The sequence below is a fragment of the Pleurodeles waltl genome, chromosome 4_2 (genome assembly GCF_031143425.1).
Source record: "Pleurodeles waltl isolate 20211129_DDA chromosome 4_2, aPleWal1.hap1.20221129, whole genome shotgun sequence".
Classification (NCBI taxonomy): domain Eukaryota; kingdom Metazoa; phylum Chordata; class Amphibia; order Caudata; family Salamandridae; genus Pleurodeles; species Pleurodeles waltl.
In genome coordinates this window covers 887,017,633-887,038,644 of record NC_090443.1, presented here as the reverse complement: position 1 = coordinate 887,038,644, position 21,012 = coordinate 887,017,633, and the positions used below count along the sequence as shown (strand labels likewise).

General features: G+C 48.0%; 1 protein-coding gene across 6 annotated transcripts in view; it reads right to left on the bottom strand.

The window, feature by feature from the left end:
* The window catches only part of TUT4 (terminal uridylyl transferase 4), a 1,006,035-nt gene that overhangs the window by 94,584 nt on the left and 890,439 nt on the right, over window positions 1-21,012 (bottom strand). For all 6 annotated transcript variants that reach the window (XM_069232665.1, XM_069232664.1, XM_069232661.1 and 3 more), the window contains one exon: window positions 11,415-11,578. In XM_069232665.1, the coding sequence (XP_069088766.1) occupies window positions 11,415-11,578 (164 nt within the window). The remainder of the gene's footprint in view (window positions 1-11,414; window positions 11,579-21,012) is intronic.

The following is a 21,012-nucleotide window of genomic DNA, read 5'->3' as shown; positions in this document are numbered from 1 at the left end:
CTGGCCTCCTCTGGGACCTGAGGCAGCACTTATGCAACCGTATCCCATAAGGAGTGCGAGAAATGGCCCAATAAGCATGAGGTGTACACCGACCTCAATGCCAGGCTAGTGGAAGAAAACGTCTTCTTCCTAAGGTGTTCCAGCCTTTTGGATTCCCTGTCCATGGGAGCGGAAGGGTATGCGCACTGGGAAGTGGAGGCTTAGACTACCAAGGTCTCAGGGGTGGGTTGTAGACTGAGTGAACTACGTCCGCCCGGTGCAGGGCGATAGCAACTGTCCTATTTACAGGAGCCCCTGTGCTGGGCTTGGACCAGGTTTGAAAGCAGGACGTCAGTAAGTGCCTCATTAAAGAGCAGTGGGGGTTCGGAAGTGGAAGCTCCAGGCACTTCAGTCAATACTAGTCAAGGACCTACACTGCCCTACGAACCACCTTTGCATAGGAAGCCACCTCTTCTGTAGCCGCAGTAGGGCGGGAGAGCAAGACAGTATCTGGAGAGGTGTCCAGTACAATGGCCTCTCCTAGGTCCTACTACTGGTCCATAGATCTCTCTAACTGGTGTTCTAAAAGTTCCAGTGACCGTTCCCAATCTTCTACCATGCCTGGTTGCTGCAAATAATGGTCAGGCAACAATCCGGCACCTATAGGCGCCGTCCTGGGCAGCAAATGATGCTGTTTCAGCTCCAGATTGTCTGTAATCGGAATAGGGCGGGCGCCACCAGTAGCATTGGCATTGTGACGGGCGTTGGAGAAGGTCGTGTGGGTACGACCGGTGCTGATCTGGATACATGAGACCCCATCAGAGCTGATGGGCCCTCCTCTGTCACTGCGGGGCCCAAAGGCGCTACCAGAGGAGTCGGCCTACTTGAATACACAGTGCATGGCCGCGTAAAAGTCTTTTACCTGAGCAGGGGTCACTCTAGCTCCCGGAAATGGAGAGAGGCGTGGAGTCGGATTTGGCATTGTTTCCGTCGAACCATGTTTGGAACACTGATGTTCTGAACTCGTGTTGGCTAACGAATGAGGCAAAGTCAAAGTCCGTTTAGACTACTTCTTTTTGTGTCTCTTTCCCAAGTGCCTCAAGGACCTTGAATGGGAAGAGGATAACTATGGGCTCCTACAGCTGTCCCGCAACCTTCTTTGACCAGGACCATGACCTCCGAGGAGTCACGCCGGATGGCTTCAACTGCGGGCTGCAAGCAGCTTCAAGGACCGCTCCCTCAAAGCCTTCGATGCAATGGCCGGCAGTTCGAGCACAACTTCGATTCGTGGTCGCACTTGAGACACCATAGGCAGACAAGGTGAGGGTCCGTAACCGACATGATGCAGAGGCAGGCGCCACAAGGCTTGAATTCCACTTTTCTGGACGTCATCCTCAACACTTTCAAAAATACTTGACAAAATGAAGGAAAAAAGTCTGTCCAAAAATTATAGCAGACTAGCTCTCTCCAGATCTACGCTAACTGGCGCGGGAAGTAAAGAACTGATGTCTGTGCGCCTGGATAGTCCCTGTATAGATGACTGCAATGTCACATCCGACGCAGACACCACATGGAACCAAACGGAGTCACCCAAAGGAGCGTGCAGGGGTAATGTTCAAGAAAAAGTTTTAAGGTCCAGTCTAAAGCCTGGGAGAATTCACAGTTAAGGCATATTCAGCTAAAGGTCTCTATCGGATGTAGGTTTTACACTGGACAGCTCTTAGATGGGTAGAGTTCAAGATTTGTTTAAGCAAGAATGTGATTTGAGGCATTGCCAAGGAGGTTGGGAATAACACTGGGTCTAAAGAGGTGGTGTTCAGGCCACACCATGTGAAAACAAAAGGAGGAAAATTGTCCTGGACTATTTTTGCTGGGATGTAAAACAATCGGAATGCCTCTAAACAGTCTATTAAAGATAGACCGTTATAGCTGAGAAAGATTGTTTTCAAATGTTTGCCATGATTATCAAATCCATTACTTAACTGTGAATGTGAAGACATCATCTTGGGAGGCTCAGGAAGGATTCAGATAATTTTAAATGGCCCGTCGCAACAATTATGGGATTTGATATTATAGTAACACAGATTGCAGGCTTTCATATCGGGACAGACTATGACAAACTGTGAAAATTTCAGGTATACATACTCTAGGTAATAAAGACCATGCTCGTACATTTAGCAATAAGACAAAAAAAAACAGGCAGCACTGAACAAGTTACTTACCTTTGGTAATGCTCTTTCTGGTGAATACTCTGTCTAATCACAGAATCCTCACATTGTGAGTACCAGCAGGTGCCAGACTGAAGCCAGAGGTTTTTCTCAGCAATTACCTTGCACACCGGTAGATGGCTTTGTGAGGCTCTGGGTTGGTTCCATCCCACCTCAGAAGTGACTTCAGGGTTACAATAGAACTGCCACCTCCATGCATAAGTCATTTTCTTTCTGATATCTGTCTGGGCTATCGGATGCAGAGCTTTCAATAATTAAATTGTTGCAGTGTGTAGAACTGTAATTGAAATGTTTTTAATACAGACCTAGGGGGTCCTTTCCACAGAATGGGGAGAAGGATGGGGCAGTGAGGAATCTGTGGTTAACAGTTGGTGTCCACCAGAAAGCACATCACAGAAGTTAAGTTACTTGCTCTTCTGATGCATATCTCTAATTGCACATTCCTCACCAGGTGAATAGATACGAAAGCAGTACCACCACAGGTGCTGGGTCTGTAGACTAACTCAAACCAAAACGGGGAAAGTGCCCCTCTACCCAGACCTCGCTATTGAGGCAGTATTCTGTATGGACATGTAAATGATGCACACATCGCTATCAAGCAAATGTCCAAAACAGGCACTCAATGTACTAGTGCAGTGGGTGCCGTGGCTCTTGTGAAATGAACCTGACTATGTTCCCAAGGCTGTTTTTTGGGCTATAACATAACATTTCTTAATACAAAGAGCAATCTATCTGGTGATGTTGTTTCTGTACTGCCTTTCCTTTCTTTGTACCAGAGAACCTAACGAAGGGTTGATCGTCCACTCAATAGCAATGATTAAGAACAACGGGAGGATAACAGACTGCCCAATGTGGAAGGGCATGGCAACCTTCGGAAGAAACGCTGCCTTAGTCCATTGCCCTTGCTTGTTCAGAAAGGTTGTGGTGTAGGGTAGTTGGAGAGAGAGTAGAAAGAAACAGCTTCCAGGTAAGTACCCACGACTTCAGGGCACAGACCTGGGGGGTTTAGATCAGCACTGGGTGGGTAAAGGGGATGGTGGGTGTGTGGTACAGGTCAGCCCCAAACACACACCCTCAGCGGCACAGCGGTGGCCGGGTGCAGGGTGCAAAAACAGTGTCCGGCGCCCAATGCTTTTCAATGGGAGAACCTCAGGGGTCACAAAGATACTGCAGGCTTGGTCCAGGGAGCCGGCTGAAGAAAACCATCAGTTGGATTCCCCAAGGCCAGGGGGCTGTGGGTGCAGGGGTACTGTTAGTTGTCAGGAAATATTCACCAGATCCGGTCGCGGTCAGGGGGGGTCATGAGGATTTAGGCCTCAGGTGTTGTGTCAGTCAGGAGGGGTCAACCCAGGGTGGACACAAGGTCAAAATCGCCTGGGGAACTGCTCTGGACTGGTGGGCCACCTGGACAGGGTCCTTGGGCATCGGGTGCAGAGTGGGCAGAACTTGCGGATCCAGGGCAGTTCTTCAATCCTTTTGGAGGGTTTCTTCTGGACAGGACAGCAGTCCTTGGGAGTTCTTGGTCATTTGGTAGGCAGGCAGTCATCTGGGGGTTTGAAGAGGACACTGGCTCTGCTGGATGCATGGCCTTTGGGTAGCAGAGTCCTTTAAGCTGCAGGCAGGACAGTAGGGCTGGGGCCAAGTCACTTGTCGTATGGAGTCTTCACTGCTGGGGGTTCGGCTTAGCAGCCCTTCTATCTTCTTGTCTTGAGGTCACCAGGAATCGGGTGAGCTAGGTTCAGGGGAGCCCTTAAATCCTAGATTTAGGGCCATCTACAGGGGGCAGAGGGCAGTAGCCAAGGGTGACTACACCCTTCCGGTGTCCTCTCCCGTTGGGGAGTGGGGCACATTCCTAACCCTATTGGTCCCCTTCCTTCAAACCAAGACGGAGGATTGTGCAGGGAGGGAGGGGGGGGGGTCTCTTCAGCTCTGGACACCTTAGGGGTGGTCCTAGTTGAAGTGGTCTCTCGTTGTTTTCCCAGCGGACTTGCCTCCAAAAGTGGCTAAGGATAGCTTTTCAAAATCAGAAATATCTGAATTGCCAGCAGGACCTCTGGAAAGTGCTTTTGACATTCTGATCATGGGGACTGGGGTGAAGCTCAAGACATGACCTTCTGAGACTACTTCCATAACCCACTGGCCTTGTATAATGGAAGCCAGAAAGAGCCCCCGTCTTTAAAAGAATTCACACAGGCATTTTGATGATGTTTGTTAATAAAGCAGATTGGGTGGCACATTTGAGATGAAATCTGTAGTTCTTTGTTGAAATAAAAGAAAAATGACACTGCTTCCTTTTTGATTTCTGAGATGTTTGTAAACACCGTTTAGATTATTAGTAGGAAGGTGGGGCCCTTTGAGAGGTATTTATATTTTTTCCGACCACTGGGATCACTGCCTTAGAAGAAGCTGATTCTTTGAAGCCATCCTTCCTTTGTTCCTAAATTCTTGGCAACATGGGCATTTGCGTTTTTTAATTGTAGGATGACTGAGTAATTCTGCTTGTTCTTTCAGAGATATCACAAAGGTGGCTGCCACCCTTTTAATGACTGCAATGTCATCCGGCAGTACAGATCTTGAGGGATACGATTTGATTCTCTATTTTGTTGAGGGATCTGGTGTTGTTAGCGGCTCCATCTTGATGTGCTCTTCCTCCTGAATCTGTGACTCTGCAGTTCTCACGGAGATGCAACATCCCTTGAGTGAATCAGAAAAGTCTCTTCTTTTGAAAGAGCTGCCATTTTAGCCTTGAGGCAATGTCTTTTCCCTCTTGACCTTGAGCCTTTGTCATTCAGCATCTATCTCTTCAAATCTCGTTTGCCTTCTTTTCTATTACTTTCAAGGGCTTAGACCTCTGGGCTCGCTCGGCAGCCTTCACCGCTAAGGTTATTTAGGACGCAGAAGTTATAGACCTTGTATGTGTCTTTCTGCAAAACTTGTGATGGCACTGCAATTTGGTCAGAATCTAAAGGAAGTATTCTCCATATCAATAAATGGTACTAGGTCCCTGGTTGCCAATCTCTGATCGAGAGGCCTGGTTCTTTGGTGGTAAAAATAAAGGATTTGTTTTTTTGCCATTATCTTAAGTGAGGTGTCCCTCATTGGTTTGTTGGTTAAATTACAGTTTTCCTGAGTTTTGCTTGATCCCTCTGGAGCTCTTCCGTGCGCTTCCGATGTGTACAACTGACGTTAAAGGAGGAAGTAGATACCACCATATGATCAGCAGTGATGACACGGAGAAGGGAAAAAAAGGACTACAAGGAATCATTTCCAGATCCAGCCACTACAAGGCGTAATAATGCATGACATGTGAATCCAAATAATTTATGCTGCAGAACTATTCCCCAAACGAACAAGTTACTTACCTTCGGTAATGCTTTTTCTGGTGGATACACTAGCTACCTGTGGATTCCTCACCTTATGAATTCTCCCAATGCGCCAGCATTCAACAGAAATTTTTCTTCCCAGCTCACTACGTCGACGAGGATGTCACAATTGCCTGACTCCCACTTGACTCCGTCTTACGTCATTGTGGCAATAAGAGGTCCTCGCTGGCGTGCTGACGTCAGTTTTCACAATTTTTTACATGCTTTTTAGGAACCGTGAGCAAGACCTTTGTTGGTTGAAACGCGTTGGTGGTGTTTGGGTTACTCGTTTCTGGTGTAAGAATAAAATTCAAACAAAAGGATTCCTGTGAGTGCCGTGCTTGACATTGTGTCATTTGGTGGAGAAATAATTACAGGGTTGGCCCGTCCCTGACACGAGCACAGACTTAATGGAGAGCGCCAAGAGAACTTGGTATGACCAGACAGGCAACGGGGAGGCGGGTGGTACAGTGAGGAATCCACAGGTAGCTAGGTTATCTACCAGAAAAAGCGTTACCAAAGGTAAGTAGCTTGTTCTTCTGATGGATACAACTACCTGTGAATTCCTCACCTTATGAATAGAGTCCCAAGCAGTACTGCACCCGGAGGTGGGTGCCTGAGTGGTCACACCAAGAAATCTTGCAGCACCAACCATGCAAAACGGCCATCCCTCCTAACCTCAGAGCCCAAGCAATAATGCTTAGCAAAAGTGTGGAGGGAAGCCCAAGTTGCGACCTTACAAATGTCAGCCACTGGAACACCTCTAGCCAAGGCTGAAGTGGCAGACTTAGCCCTCGTGGAATGGACCCTAATTCCAACAGGAAGATCCTTCTTTGCCAAAGGATAACAGATTTTAATACAAAGAATGACCCACCTGGACAGCGTCCTCTTATGGACGGCCTTGCCTTTCCTCATTCCCACATAGCCAAGGAAGAGTTGATCGTCCACTCGAAATTCTCTGGTCCTTTCAATATAAAAGCTTAAAGCCCTCCTTGGGTCAAGCCGATGCAGTCTCTCCTCCTCCTTCAATGGATGGGGAGGAGGGTAAAAGGACGAGTGTGTGATGGATTGCCCCATATGAAAGGGATTAACTACCTTTGGTAGGAAAGCTGCCCTGGTTTTCAGCACCACCTTGTCTGCATGAAAAGATGTGAAAGGGGGTTTAACACTAAGAGCCTGAAGCTCACTCACACGCCTAGCAGACGTGATGGCTGTGAGGAAAACTGTCTTCAAAACCAAAAGCCTTAATGGGCAAGAATGCAAAGGTTCAAACGGTGGACCCATAAGAAAAGCGAGAACCAAATTCAAATCCCACTGAGGCATAACAAAAGGAGTGGGAGGAAACCTATTGGTTAGTCCTTTTAAGAACCTTACAACTATAGGGGACATAAACAAGGAAGGTTGGTCAGGAAGGCACAGAAAAGCCGACAGTGCCGATAAATAGCCCTTGACAGTCGCAACTGCACAACCCTTCTGCGCCAAGGACAATGCAAACAATAAAACGTCCGACAAATGGGCTCGTAAGGGATCAATTTGCTTCTCTCCACACCAATCAACAAATTTTGCCCATCTGCCAGCATAGATAGTCCTGGTGGAGAGTCGCCTGGCCGATAAAATAACATCCACCACTTCTGGCGGGAGAGAAAAGGAACTCAGATTGCCCCATTCAATCTCCAGACATGAAGGTGCAGGCTCTGGAGGTAGGGGTGTAGAACCTGCCCCTGCGACTGCGAGAGGAGGTCTGCCTTGTGAGGGAGACGGAGGGGAGGGCACAATGAAAGCTGGAGAAGATCTGTGCACCACACCCTTCTCGGCCTATCTAGAGCTATTAATATGACTTGGGCCCGGTCTTGGCGAATCTTCCTCAGAACCGGAGGAATCAAGGGTATGGGGGGGAACTCATAAAGCAACTGGCCGTTCCAGGACATCTGAAACGCGTCCTCCAACGCTCCTTGCACCGGATACTGGAGGCTGCAGAACGATAGGCAGTGCGTGTTCTCCTGAGTGGCAAACAGGTCTACCTGAGGAAACCCCCACATCTGGTAGATGTAATGGAGCAGGTCTGGATGGAGACGCCACTCGTGATCGGCCGAGAAATGCCGACTGAGACTGTCCGCACGTATTTGCCAGATGGTTTGCTACTAAGCAAATCCGATGTTCTTAAGCCCAGGACCAGAGCCGCAGTGCCTCTCTGCAAGGAAGGTACGACGCTACTTCTCCCTGCTTGTTTATATACCACATCGCTGTAGTGTTGTCAGCCAGGACTTGGACCGACTGACCAAGAAGGGAAGGGAGGAAGGCCTTGAGAGCCAGAAGTATCGCCCACAATTCCAACAGACTGATTTGAAACATCTGTTCCACTGGAGACCAATGACCTTTGACCTCCAGGTCCCCCAGATGAGCTCCCCACCCTAGAGTGGAGGCATCCGTTATAACCGTGGCCACTGGAGGCTGTAGTGAAAACGGCCTTCTTTGGGTAAGGTTGCCATCCACAGCCCACCATTGTAGGTCTGCTGCAATGTCTCTGGAGATCGTTATCGACTCCTCGAGATCCTCTTTGTGCTGAAACCACTGCATGCGGAGGCACCACTGAAGAGCCCTCATGTGCCTGCGTGCATGAGTGACCAACAGAATGCATGAAGCAAACAAACTGAGCAGACGAAAGACCTTGAGGACTGGAACGACCGTTCTACTTTGAAACATTGGAATCAAGGCCTGAAAGTTCTGAATCCGCTGAGGCAGAGGTAAGGCCCGATCCAACATTGTGTCCAGTACTGCCCACATGAACAGGAGGCGCTGAGAGGGCTCCAGGTGTTTTGGGCACGTTTATCGAAAAGCCCAGATCGAACAACAACTGGGTTGCCACCCGTAGGTGATGCAGCACGAGCTCTGGAGACTTGGCTTTAACCAACCTATCGTACAGGTAAGGGAATACCACTATTCCCTTCCTCCTGAGACTTGCTGCAACCACCGCCATCACCTTTGTGAAGACTCGAGGTGCGGAAGTAAGACCAAACGGAAGGACCGCAAACTGGTAGTGTTGCGACCTCACCACAAACCGGAGATACTTCCTGTGCGACTTTAGAATAGGGATATGAAAGTAAGCATCCTGCAAGTCGACCGACACCATCCAATCCTCTTTGTTCAACGCCTGAAGCACCTGCGCTAGGGTCAACAATTGAAATTCTCCTGTTTGAGTAACCAATTCAAAACCCTCAGGTCCAGGATAGGCCTCAAACGACCATCCTTTCTTGGGGATCAGGAAATATCTTGAACAACAATCCTGACCCCTTTCCTGCTCTGGAACCAACTCCACTGCACCTTTTCATAAAAGGGCTAGAACTTCCTGCTGTAACAACAGGACATGGTCTTCTGTGCAAAAGGATGGTTGGGGAGGGTTGGGAGGGGGAAACTCCCGAAAAGGAAGGGCATAACCTTTCCCCACAATATTGAGTAACCAGGAGTCCGATGTGATTAACGCACACCTGCGGAGAAAATGAAATAACATTCCCCCTACAGGAGAAACGAGACGTAATGGGCAGAGAACTAAGGCTGCTTTCCTTGCTGAACCCCACCCCCCCAGAGGAAGAGGAAGAGGCAGGGTGCTGCTGGGTGGCCCCTCTTGTTCCAACTCTACCACACCCTCAATAGGATCTATAGGGCAGACTTGAGGATTGTTGGCCTGCTGGTTGGGGTCGCCCACGAAAGGAAGCTCCTCGTCTGAACCCCCTAAACCTCCTAAAGGATCAGAATGGGGTGGCAGTGGAAGCCTGCAGGCTCAAGGACTTGGCAGTAGCCCTACTCTCCTTAAAGCGCTCTAATGCAGAGTCAGCTTTAGCCCCAAACAATTTGTCCCCATCAAAGGGAAGGTCCAAGAGGGTCTTCTGGACATCAGTCGAGAACCCAGAAGACCTCAACCATGCATGTATTCTGGTGACAATGGAAGTGCCCATCGCTCCGGCCACAGAGTCTGTAGTGTTTAGACCCGACTGTATAACCTGCGTAGCAGCAGCCTGAGCATCCGACAGGAGTCCCTGCATCTCCAAAGGCAGATCCGGTAGCACAGCCTTGGCCGCGTCCATCAGAGCATGTATGTATCTGCCCAAAACACAAGTCGCATTGGCAGATTTGAGGGCCATGCTACATGAAGAAAAGGTCTTTTTGTCAGACTGCTCCATCCTCTTGGATTCCCTGTCTGAAGGTGTGCCAGGGAACGAACCAGGAGCCAAATGAGACGAGCATGAAGCCTGGACCACCAAACTCTCCAGAGTCGGATGAGTCGACAGGAAGATCTCAGCTGACGCGGACCAGGAGACACACCCCGCTCTACGGATCCATCTGACGCCAGAACCGAATCCATCGGCGCCGAGGACACGTGGGCCCGCTTCACTGGCGTTGAATGAGTATGGGGCGACATCACCAGCACCATTGGTCTCGCAGGTGACGTCACCGGGGCGAAGGTCTTCCGGGAGACACCAATGGTATCGGCGCCGGTGCCGGACCAACACCCTCCGCAGGGCAAAAGGGCATAAACGGAGCCGGTCTATATGGACCCGGAGCGCCTATTGAAAAGGCCAAAGGACCTGTGGGACCAGCCAGTGCACCACCAGGGGCCATATAAATAAAGATGTTGAACATGGCATTTAAAAATGCTGCTGGATCCGCACCCGGAGCCGGGAAGGCTAGATACCCCTGTTCCTCCTGTGGCGTCGGATCCCTAATGTCCGATTGCGCTCCAGGCGAAAAGCGAGGACTCTCCTGAGGCCCAACCACGAAGACTGAAGGCACCGGAGAAGCTTGAGGACTCTGAGGTGACTGAGTCGCTGTTGGACTAACCTCCCACGTCGCACTACGCCGACTTGATGGAGATCTCGATCGGGACAGACTTCTATCCAAACGACACGGGAATCATGCGGACGCCGTTTCTTGTGCGACCTCGATGACTCCTATGCTTCTTCTTCTTCTTCGCCTTGGCCAAAAAGAGTTTGGCCTCCCGCTCCTTGAGTGCCTTCAGGTTCATCCTCTGGCAATTGTGACGTCCTCTTTGACAGAGAGCTGGGAAGAAAAATTTCCATTGAATGCTGGCGCATTGGGAGAATTCATAAGGTGAGGAATCCACAGGTAGTTGTATGCATCAGAAAGGGCTAAATCCATGCGAAGCATAGCGATGTAAAAGAAACTATCACACAATATGCACTGCTTGATCCTATTCTCCAACAGCATGCACAATAGAGAAAGACTATTTTATCTCTTTTTTATTTTTAGCTAATTAAAAGTAAGTAAGCTGATTCTAAAATACTCTCCTTAAAGCAAAGGATACAGCTAAAACTGAAAGACTGGGGAAAAAGCGCAGTGATAGAGCAGCAGGAAAACTCGGCTGGGTCAGGTCTCATTGAAAAGAGGAGATGATCACATAAGCAACAATTTTAATGCCACCTCTTTTGGCAAAGCATGCTTGGAAGAATGGAAAGCAGGATGAAAATGTAATAATTGTTAACATACAGCTGAGTGTGGTTGTGTCTCTTATTAGGGTGAAATTTCATTATCTATCTTTGCGCTTTGTTCTACTCCTTACAAGCAGCCCCATCTCAAAGAGCTGATGCAACCCTAAGCCTCGGTTGCTAGGGTAAGGGACAGAGAAGTAATTTAAGCAGATTTTACAGGATCTGAATGTTATTCTACATTCAAGATGGAACAACTTGTCATCCCCAGTATCTGCACTCGGAGAAACCTGATAACTTGGAATAATGGCCATAGTGTAATCTATTTCAAAAGAGAAGGGGCAATGGCGTGACTGTCTGCTGGAAAACAACTCAACTCAAACATGAGAATGACAATATGTTACCTAATATGCTGCTGTTATTCCTCTGTCTGACTTGTTTGTGTTCTGGACAATCTCTCCGTACATGTCCAACATCTCCACAAGTGAAACACCTCTTCTCTCTGGGCTCTCGCTCCTCTTCTTTGATGTCTTTTTCATCATCTTTCTCATTTTCTTTCTTTTTAATCCTGTGTTTGGAAAGGTATAATTTATTCCATAATTTTTTTCTGGAACACCCAGATGAGGCTTATTAAACCATGACATTTACCTAAACATTCACACAATTGGGATCTGGGCAATGGGGGTGTTTACAATTCCTAGTCTTAAAGGATGGTGGGGGGAAAAAAAGAACAAGCTACGTACCTTCAGTAACGATTTTTGTTGTGGATACCCTAACCTCAGATTCCTCACCTTGTGAACATTCCACAGGTGTTAGATTGGATCCGGAACCTTTTAGAGCAGTTCTCCTATGCACCAAAAGGTGATGTGGTGTGGCTCTTTTCCAAAGTTGTCCTGCTCCAGAAGTGACGGGCAGAGCCACATTTAGGCATCACCGCTGTGCACTGATCTTGGCATTCTTGTCTGTGACGCTCCCTCAACAAAGGCCATCAGCAGAATGCATGACCAGTGTTGAGATCTCTAGATTTAGGACAGTTTTAAAAGGAAAAAGAGTCCAGTTCATAGAACAGGGAGGCGGGAGGATTGGTGAGGAATCTGCAGTCACAGTATCCACCAGAAAGGTCATTACCGAATGTGAGTAACTTGCTCTACAGATGGCTACTGTTAAGTACAGATTCTTTACCTTGTGAATAGTTAGATTACATAGCAGTACCTCTACAGGTGATGTGTCTGAACTGGCTCAGACCAAAATGTCCTGCAGGCCCGAGCAGGTAGAATGGTCTTGCCCTTCTAGATAAGCCTGACTGTTGAGGTAGTACACTTTCATAAAAGGTGTGTACCTATGCCCACAGAGCTGCCTGACAAATGTCCAGGACACGTACTCTGTTTGGCAATGCAATGATAGCAGCTTTGACCCTGGTTGCTCCCTTGCCAGTGTGTAGCTGATCTTTGTGCAGAGAACAATCCATTGAAGAATGGCCCATTTTTGCATTGTTTGGCCTTTCTAGCTATGAAAACTTCACAAAGAGCAGATCATCCACTAGATCGACATTACTCAAAGTACGGCCCGCGGGCCGCCAGCGGCCCCACGGACCTACCTTGGCGGCCCGCGGAGACGCACAACAAACGCCATATAATAATGGCAGCAGTATGTAAACATAGAAGAGGGCCGCGGGAGCATGCGCAACAGTGGCTTCTTTGCGCATGCTCCCGCGGCCCTCCTCTATGTTTACGTACGGCGGCCATTGATTATGGCGTTTCCGTGACGATCCTGGAAGCCAAAGCCCCATAAAAGTCAGCGCTGGCAGCTAACTTTTATGGGGCTTTGTCGTCTGCTTCCTGTCACCGGCTCCACGTCTGCTGCCCGCCTGCCTGCCTGCCGTTCTACATTTGTGGCATCTTTACAGTGCTTTGAGTCAGGTAAGGCTCTTTGGTTATTTATTTGTTTTTAATGTAGTGTGTGTTACTGGGGTAGGGGTGAGAGCAGATTGCGCTGTGTGTGTGCGCTGTGTGTGTGTGTTACTGGAGTAGGGGTGAGAGCAGATGGCGCTGTGTGTGTTACTGGGGTAGGGGTGAGAGCAGATGGTGCTGTGTGTGTGCGCGCTGTGTGTGTGTTACTGGGGTAGGGGTGAGAGCAGATGGCGCTGTGTGTGTGCGCTGTGTGTGTGTTACTGGGGTAGGGGTGAGAGCAGATGGCGCTGTGTGCAGATGGCGCTGTGTGTGTTACTGGGGTAGGGGTGAGAGCAGATGGCGCTGTGTGCAGATGGCGCTGTGTGTGTTACTGGGGTAGGGGTGAGAGCAGATGGCGGTGTGTGCAGATGGCGTAGTGTGTGTTACTGGGGTAGGGGTGAGAGCAGATGGCGCTGTGTGCAGATGGCGCTGTGTGTGTTACTGGGGTAGGGGTGAGAGCAGATGGCGGTGTGTGCAGATGGCGCAGTGTGTGTTACTGGGGTAGGGGTGAGAGCAGATGGCGCTGTGTGCAGATGGCGCTGTGTGTGTTACTGGGGTAGGGGTGGGAGCAGATGGCGCTGTGTGTGTTACTGGGGTAGGGGTGAGAGCTGATGGCGCTGTGTGTGTTACTGGGGTAGGGGTGAGACCAGATGGTGCTGTGTGTGTGCGCTGTGTGCGTGTTACTGGGGTAGGGGTGAGAGCAGATGGCGCTGTGTGCAGATGGCGCTGTGTGTGTTACTGGGGTAGGGGTGAGAGCAGATGGCGCTGTGTGCAGATGACGCTGTGTGTGTTACTGGGGTAGGGGTGAGAGCAGATGGCGGTGTGTGCAGATGGCGCAGTGTGTGTTACTGGGGTAGGGGTGAGAGCAGATGGCGCTGTGTGCAGATGGCGCTGTGTGTGTTACTGGGGTAGGGGTGGGAGCAGATGGCGCTGTGTGTGTTACTGGGGTAGGGGTGAGAGCTGATGGCGCTGTGTGCAGATGGCGCTGTGTGTGTTACTGGGGTGGGGTGGGAGCAGATGGCGCTGTGTGCAGATGGTGCTGTGTGTGTTACTGGGGTAGGGGTGAGTGCTGATGGCGCTGTGTGTGTTACTGAGGTAGGGGTGGGAGCAGATGGTGCTGTGTGTGTTACTGGGGTAGGGGTGAGTGCTGATGGCGCTGTGTGTGTTACTGAGGTAGGGGTGGGAGCAGATGGCGCTGTGTGTGTTACTGGGGTAGGGGTGAGTGCTGATGGCGCTGTGTGCAGATGGCGCTGTGTGTGTTACTGGGGTAGGGGTGAGAGCAGATGGCGCTGTGTGTGTTACTGGGGTAGGGGTGAGAGCAGATGGCGCTGTGTGTGCTACTGAGGTAGTTTTGAAAAAGGGGGCGGGGTGGTTGTTCCCCCCTTTAAGCCACGCCTCCTCTAGGCCTCCCCCGCTGTCACTTCAGTGCGGCCCTCGGCCGCAAACCATACTGCAATTTTGGCCCCGAGAAAAAGTTTGTGAGTACCCATGCACTAGATGGTCCTTAGTCCAATAGCTTAATTATATTTTAGGGTCCAATCAATTGAGTCTCTCTTCCTCCTTAGAAAGATAAGGTGGAGAAAATAATGCTAGAAGGGAGATAGCCTGTTTAGCATGAAAAGAAGTAACCACTTGGCAGAAAGGAACCTTGAGTCCTCAAAACGAATCCAGTAGTGAAGCACCCGTGACCACAGTCAACTCTGGGTGGGTTCGGGAGATGGTATGGGCCGCTCTAGGGTGGTTCGATGGGCGCACACACCTGGCGCTGACCATGGGAGGTGGGTGGAGGTGGGAGGGGGGCTGTGTTTAGAAATAACTAATGGGTTTAAAAACACCCACTCCAGAGTTCCTTGTGTATCGGGCACTTATCATGCAACAATAAAATTGTCAAGTTAACTCAGGTAATCTATGTTCCTGCTGGAGAGAGATCGTGTTTTGTCTAGTGGCAGTTCTAACATCATAAAGTAGCACAGTGGGTTAATATGCCTGCTGCAAAGTTGGTGTGCCTTGCAGATCACAGAACTGCATTTTATGTGCATAGCTCAGTGTGTTACTGCTTTTGTCACAGAGATCCTTTTGTTAATTACAGTTCATAAGTTACAGTCCTAATATAGCACAATGACCTATGAATTGGAATCAAAGAGCTGCATGCAAACTTCAAGGAACAGGATTGGAACCATTTGTTTTCCCCAATCTTTCATTAGTTTAATGTTGCTAAAAAGGGGTTAGTTTAAACAGAAATACAATCTTATTTGTAAAGCCAACCTCAACCACTGTGGTATGGTTTAAATCAAGAGTCTGTGCTTCTCCAAACCAAATAGTCCTAAAATATACCTCCTACTACTATGGATAACGTGATTCCTACACCTTGTAATCTTCACTGTCTCATGTAACATTTCAAGTAAACTGATTTACCCATGAATGAACCACTGTCACTGTCTGTCTTAATTTACTTCCCTAGTAAAGTTCACTACATGTGCTCAGGGTCTGTAAATTAAATGCTACTAGTGGGCCTGCAGCACTGATTGTGCCACCCACATAAGTAGCCTCTTAACCATGTCTCCGGCCTGCCACTGCAAGGCTTGTGTGTGCCGTTTCACTGCCACTTCGACTAGATATTTACAACTACTTGCCAAGCTTTAAATTTCCCTTTATCTACAAAAAAACTCATCCCTAAAGTAGGCCCTAGGTAACCCATAGGACAGGGTGCTATTTAAGTAAAAAGCAGGTCATGTACCTGTGTGTTTTACAAGTCCTGGTAGTGGAAAACTCACAAAGTTGTTTTCCAATACTGTGAGGCCAGCTCCTCACAGACTAGCATTAAAACTGTCCTCAGATACTTTTGAGTGGTAGATTCTGATCTGGAAGGAGTAGCCAGGTCATATTTAGTATGTCCACAAAGGTAACAGAAAATCCTGCTTACTGGTGATGTTGGATTTAACCCCTTCCCCGCCATGGACATAAAAGTTACATCCTTGGCTGCAGCGCTGAGGCGCCAAGGACGCAACCGTTACGTCCTGGGACCATGCTCATGAGAAGCGCTGGCGCTCCCCCGTGAGAGTCCAGGGACTGGGATGGAAGGGAAATTGCTTACCCTTCCACCCCGACCCCTCTACCCCAATCTAATGACGTCAGCAAACGATTGCGCGCTGACATCATCAGAGGGTGCCGGCAAATGGCTTCCAGCACAACCTCGGAGAAAGAGTTACGTTTCTTGGTGGGGATTGCAATGAAAGAGGCATCGGGGAATGGAAAGTGTTTTCCTTTCCCTCAATGTCACAATGCCATCGGGCAGCAGGAATGCCCGCTAGACACCAGGGATTTTTTTGTATTTGTTGATTTAATTACGGCGGAGCGGCCCCTTAGGCAGGAGCACTCCCCTTAGGGGGGCATATCTCCATTCATTGGCTTATAATTTTTAGGTCGATTTGTCCCAAAGTGGGGCAGAAACCACATGAACGCCAGGGATTATTTACTTTTGTATTTTAAGTGCTGGTGGCGGCCCTTGGGTAAGGGTCACCCCCTCAAAGATGCCACACAGACATCAGGGAATCACTGCATTTGTTTTTTTGTGTTTGGGGGTGGCCCCAAAAGGGGCACAACTGTAGGCCATTTCTGTCCCCACTGGGGGCAGAAGCCACTAATGCACCAGTGGTGTTTGGCGTTTCTAAATGTTTGGTGGCGGGGTGTTTGTCGACTAGCAAAGTATTTGCATTTTTGATTATACTGTTTTATTTCTCCTTTTTGTTTGAGTTCAAAGCTTTTGTGTCCTTTGATGTGACTCCTTGCGGTTTTGGCAGTGATTGAGCAGCAGTGTGCGTAGCTGCATGTTTTAGGTAATACATTTTTTTTTTACTCCAAATGACTATTGTTGCCATGCATGAATGACATTTTGTAAGTGGTGTACTAAATGCAGGATTGTGTATGAAATTGTCCTTAGATTAGTGCACGAAGATATTTGTGTTGTCTTATGTGTAATTTTCTTTTCTTTTTTCTTTTTAGTGGGATATCAATGGTGATTGCTGTGGCTATGCAGAGTAGTTGCTGGTGAGGCTAGTTTTTTCAGATAAGTGAGTGGTATAGTTTTTGAGTTTATAATTCTTAGTGATAAAGCAACACTTTGTTTATTATTTATCTTACACAGTGCTGGTTGTTGGTGGTGCATTTGTCCAGTTACTTTTTGTAGGAAGGATCATGGCTAGCCGTTCAATGATCGCTCAGCGGGTTCTTGGTGTGCTTTGTTAGTCGTCTTCTGACCATGATTATGAGACTGACTTGCCATCTGAGGCAGAGTGAGAGATTTTGGCAGTGAGTTTTCTGTCTGAGAGGAATCTTCTGGTAAGGAGGCCACCCTGAGTGCAGATGAAGGGCCTGTTTAAGAGGAGGACACGGATGTGCCAATATTGGAGCAGTCTGGGGCAGAAAGGTTTCCCTTTGGAAGGCCACTGCAGCACACTGCTAGCCAAACGCCAGTCCGTACACTCCCATCAGATGGTGTGAGTGCTGTGTCAGGCATGTAGGCATATGAAAGTGATTGGCCCTTGAATGGCGCTGTCTGTTGATGTAAGTGTTGTAATATGCTGGTCTGGCGGCGTGAATGGTCTTGTGGATGTCATGTATGAAAAGTGTGTGAATGGACTGTAAAGCGGTTGGTGCCTTGTCGCGGCTTTACAGCTCATGAGCTGCAAGTCAGTGGTTCAGTTTTTTGGCTTTTCAGTTATTAACAGTGCATTTCATGTTTGTGAAATCTCGTTAATAAAATTTGATCTACTGAACCATCACTCACCCTAGTGCCAAACCCAACCAGTATGTGTGGTAAAAACAAAAAAACCTGCTCCGCTGTAATCAGGCGTCAAAGCACACTTGTGACATGCTAGGTGTCTCGGGTGGGACCCTGATGATGAAGCATGCCACCAACTTGGTTGGTGGGTGAGGGTTCTTTTTACCATAACCTAAGTGTGTTTCTTTTCACATTTTAGTGTTTGTAACATCACAGAAGGACGTGGACACATCAAAATGATCTATTCCGGGGGGTTGGGGGAAAGGGGCACCTGCGTTTTTGGTCCAGGTTGCGGCAGTCATCTAGGGAAACCTACCAAACCCAGATATTTTTTAAAACTAGACACCCGGAGGAGTCCAGGGAGGTGTGGCTTGCATGGATCCCCCAACATTTTCTTACCCATACTCCCTGCAAACCTCAAAATTTGCTTTAAAAAAAAAGGCATATTTTCCTCACTTTTCTTTGTAGAATCACAGCACTGGCACAAATTTCCTACCACCCAGGGTTCCCCTCAGCCTCCCAAGTAAAATGATACCTCACTTGTGTGGGTCCCCAAAGCTGAGTAAGCCTAAAAATGAATACAAAAAATACAAAAAAATGTGCTTATCAACGCGCTGTGCTATCCCCTCACTCTACACATTTTTGGCCTTTTTCTGTTGCAGGCACCAGGAAAGTGAGGTGTTATTTTTTTTATTTTATTTTTTAATCGGCAGACCGAGGGAACATTGGGTGGTAGGAAATTTGTACTGGCACAATGATCCTACAAAGAAATAGTGGAAAATGTGATTTGTTTTAGCTTTAGTTAAAGTTTGCAGAGGAGTCTCGATATGAAAATGTTGAGGGCTCCACACAAGCCACACCTCCCTGGACTTCTCTGGGTGTCTAGTTTTAAAACAAATCTGGGTCTGGTAGGTTTCCCTAGATGACTGCCGCACCTGGGGAAAAAAAAACGCAGGGTTTTTTTTTTGTGCAAAATGTTGAGGTTTGCAAAAGATTCTGGGTAATATAACCTGCCGAGAGCCCCACAAGTCACCCAATTCTGAATTCCCCTAGGTGTCTACTTTTAAAAAATATATAGGTTTGTTAGGTTTCCCACGGTGCCAGCTGAGCTAGAGGCCAAAATCCACAGCTAGGCACCTTGCAAAAATCAGGCCAGTTTTCTTTTGGAAAATGCGATGTCTCCATGTTGTGTTTTGGGGCATTTCCTGTCACGGGCACTAGGCCTACCCACACAAGCGAGGTACCATTTTTATCAGGAGACTTGGGGGAACGCCGGGTAGAAGGAAGTTTGAGGCTCCTCTCAGATTCCAGAACTTTCCGTCACCGAAATGTGAGGAAAAAGTGTTTTTTTGCCAAATTGTTTGGTTTGTGAAGGATTCTGGGTAATAGAACCTGGTGAGAGTCCCACAAGTCACCCCATCCTCGATTGCAGGTACTGTGGGTTACAAAGAAACAACTATTGGTTTCTAAGGATTGAGACTCTTTTAAACCTTTTAAAAGTGATATTTCAACTTGTGCTTATTGGACCTTTGTCTTTTTGACCTTATTTTATTCAGATAAATATTATCTATTTTTCTGAACCTATGTGGTGTATTTTTGTGGTGCTTTCACTGTGTTACTGTATGATTTATTGCACAAATACTTTACACATTGCCTTCTAAGTTAAGCCTGACTGCTCAATGCCAGGCTACCAGAGGGTGGGGCACAGGATAATTTGGATTGTGTTGTGACTTACACTGACTAGGACTGTGGTCCCTACTTGGACACTGGTGTATACTTCTGACAACTAGAGACCCCAATTCTAACACTATGGCATGTTGATAGTGAACCCCAATCATGTTAGAAGGTTCACTGTTGTCTGGGGGTGTGTTGACAACAGCCTGAAGTGAGCACGCCTTCAGCAGCCAGTCAACAAGGTAGGGGAAGACTGGTAGTCTAGCCCGCCCTGGAGGACACAAGACCAGTATCAGGTAGTGTGCAGCCTACTGGCATTATCAAGCACATCACACCAGTTTTCCCATCATATTGGGGAATTCAGTAATATAGTTATCGCAGTTATCATTGTCTAAATCTGTGCCAGAATGGTTGTGTAAAGTCTGGGCCCTTTCATGTGGTAAGGGTAAAGTATCAGAGTCTGAAAGCCTACTGAGTTGCTCTGCACTAGCCGCCCCCCGGAAACAACAATGGCCAAGGTGGATTCACTTCAGAATCAGATAGCACATTGGGCGCTGTGCATCCTCATATGGAATAGATGCAACAGGAACCTGAGCAGGGGATGGCGCTGGGATCAGAGTCTGCACTGAAGTCAGTGCTGAAACCAATATGGGTCCAAGGAGCGCAGAAAGTGAACCCAGTGGCGGAAGTCTGACTGGAGGCCCTTGTGGCCCGAAGATGTGTCTGTGGGAGCTGGTAATGTGGCAAGTATCTGCAGCATGACCGTTCTAAAGGCTTCTGCCTGCTGCAACATCACAGATGGATCTGGAAATTTCCGAAGCATCATTACCAAAATCGGACCAGATCCGAGGAAGATCAGGAGCCTCACTGATGATTTTGTTACCTCTCTGGAGATCAAATGAGGCTAATTCCGGCTTGGATTTCTTGTGTTTTCTTTCTTTGACTTATATGAAGAGTCTGCCTGCAATGACAATCTCCCACAGGAACATAACTTTCTTACAAATTCAACCAGTCTCAGCTGGAGTCTTTTTGTGTTTAGTGACAGAGGTTGGCCTAATTTTGTCTTATGGGCCTCTGGGTTTATCTGGGCACAGTTGCCACAAACCTTGGAGTCGCAATATGACTCTAGGTACCACAAACATGCTTTGTGAGGGTCTATCATAGACATCTGATTGAGAAAGTCCCTACACTGTTTAAATCATGTTGTTTAGGGGTGGCATTTCCCTTATACAATAGTAAAATTGTTAGAAACGTTGGCTCAAAAACCAGAGAGAAACTCCAGATCCATGTCTGTAGGCTTGGGAAGAAATGAACTGTTGTAAGCATGCATGAATGTTGCTCATATGCAGCTCTGCACTTTACTTTCAGAGTGGAACGATGTCAGAGCAAAGCTGCACAGCAATGGCCATTGGTGCACAAGAGAACTGACCTAGAAGGTCCAGTTTAATGCCTGGGAATATTCACCATGTGAAGAATCTGAAATTAGAAGTATCCATCAGAAATAAGGAAGAGTGAAGCATGAAGTGAAAGATGGAATTGTTGCTCTTAGAAACAATTAGCAAATAGTTGTCACAATAAGTTGAAGGCCCTTATGCTCCA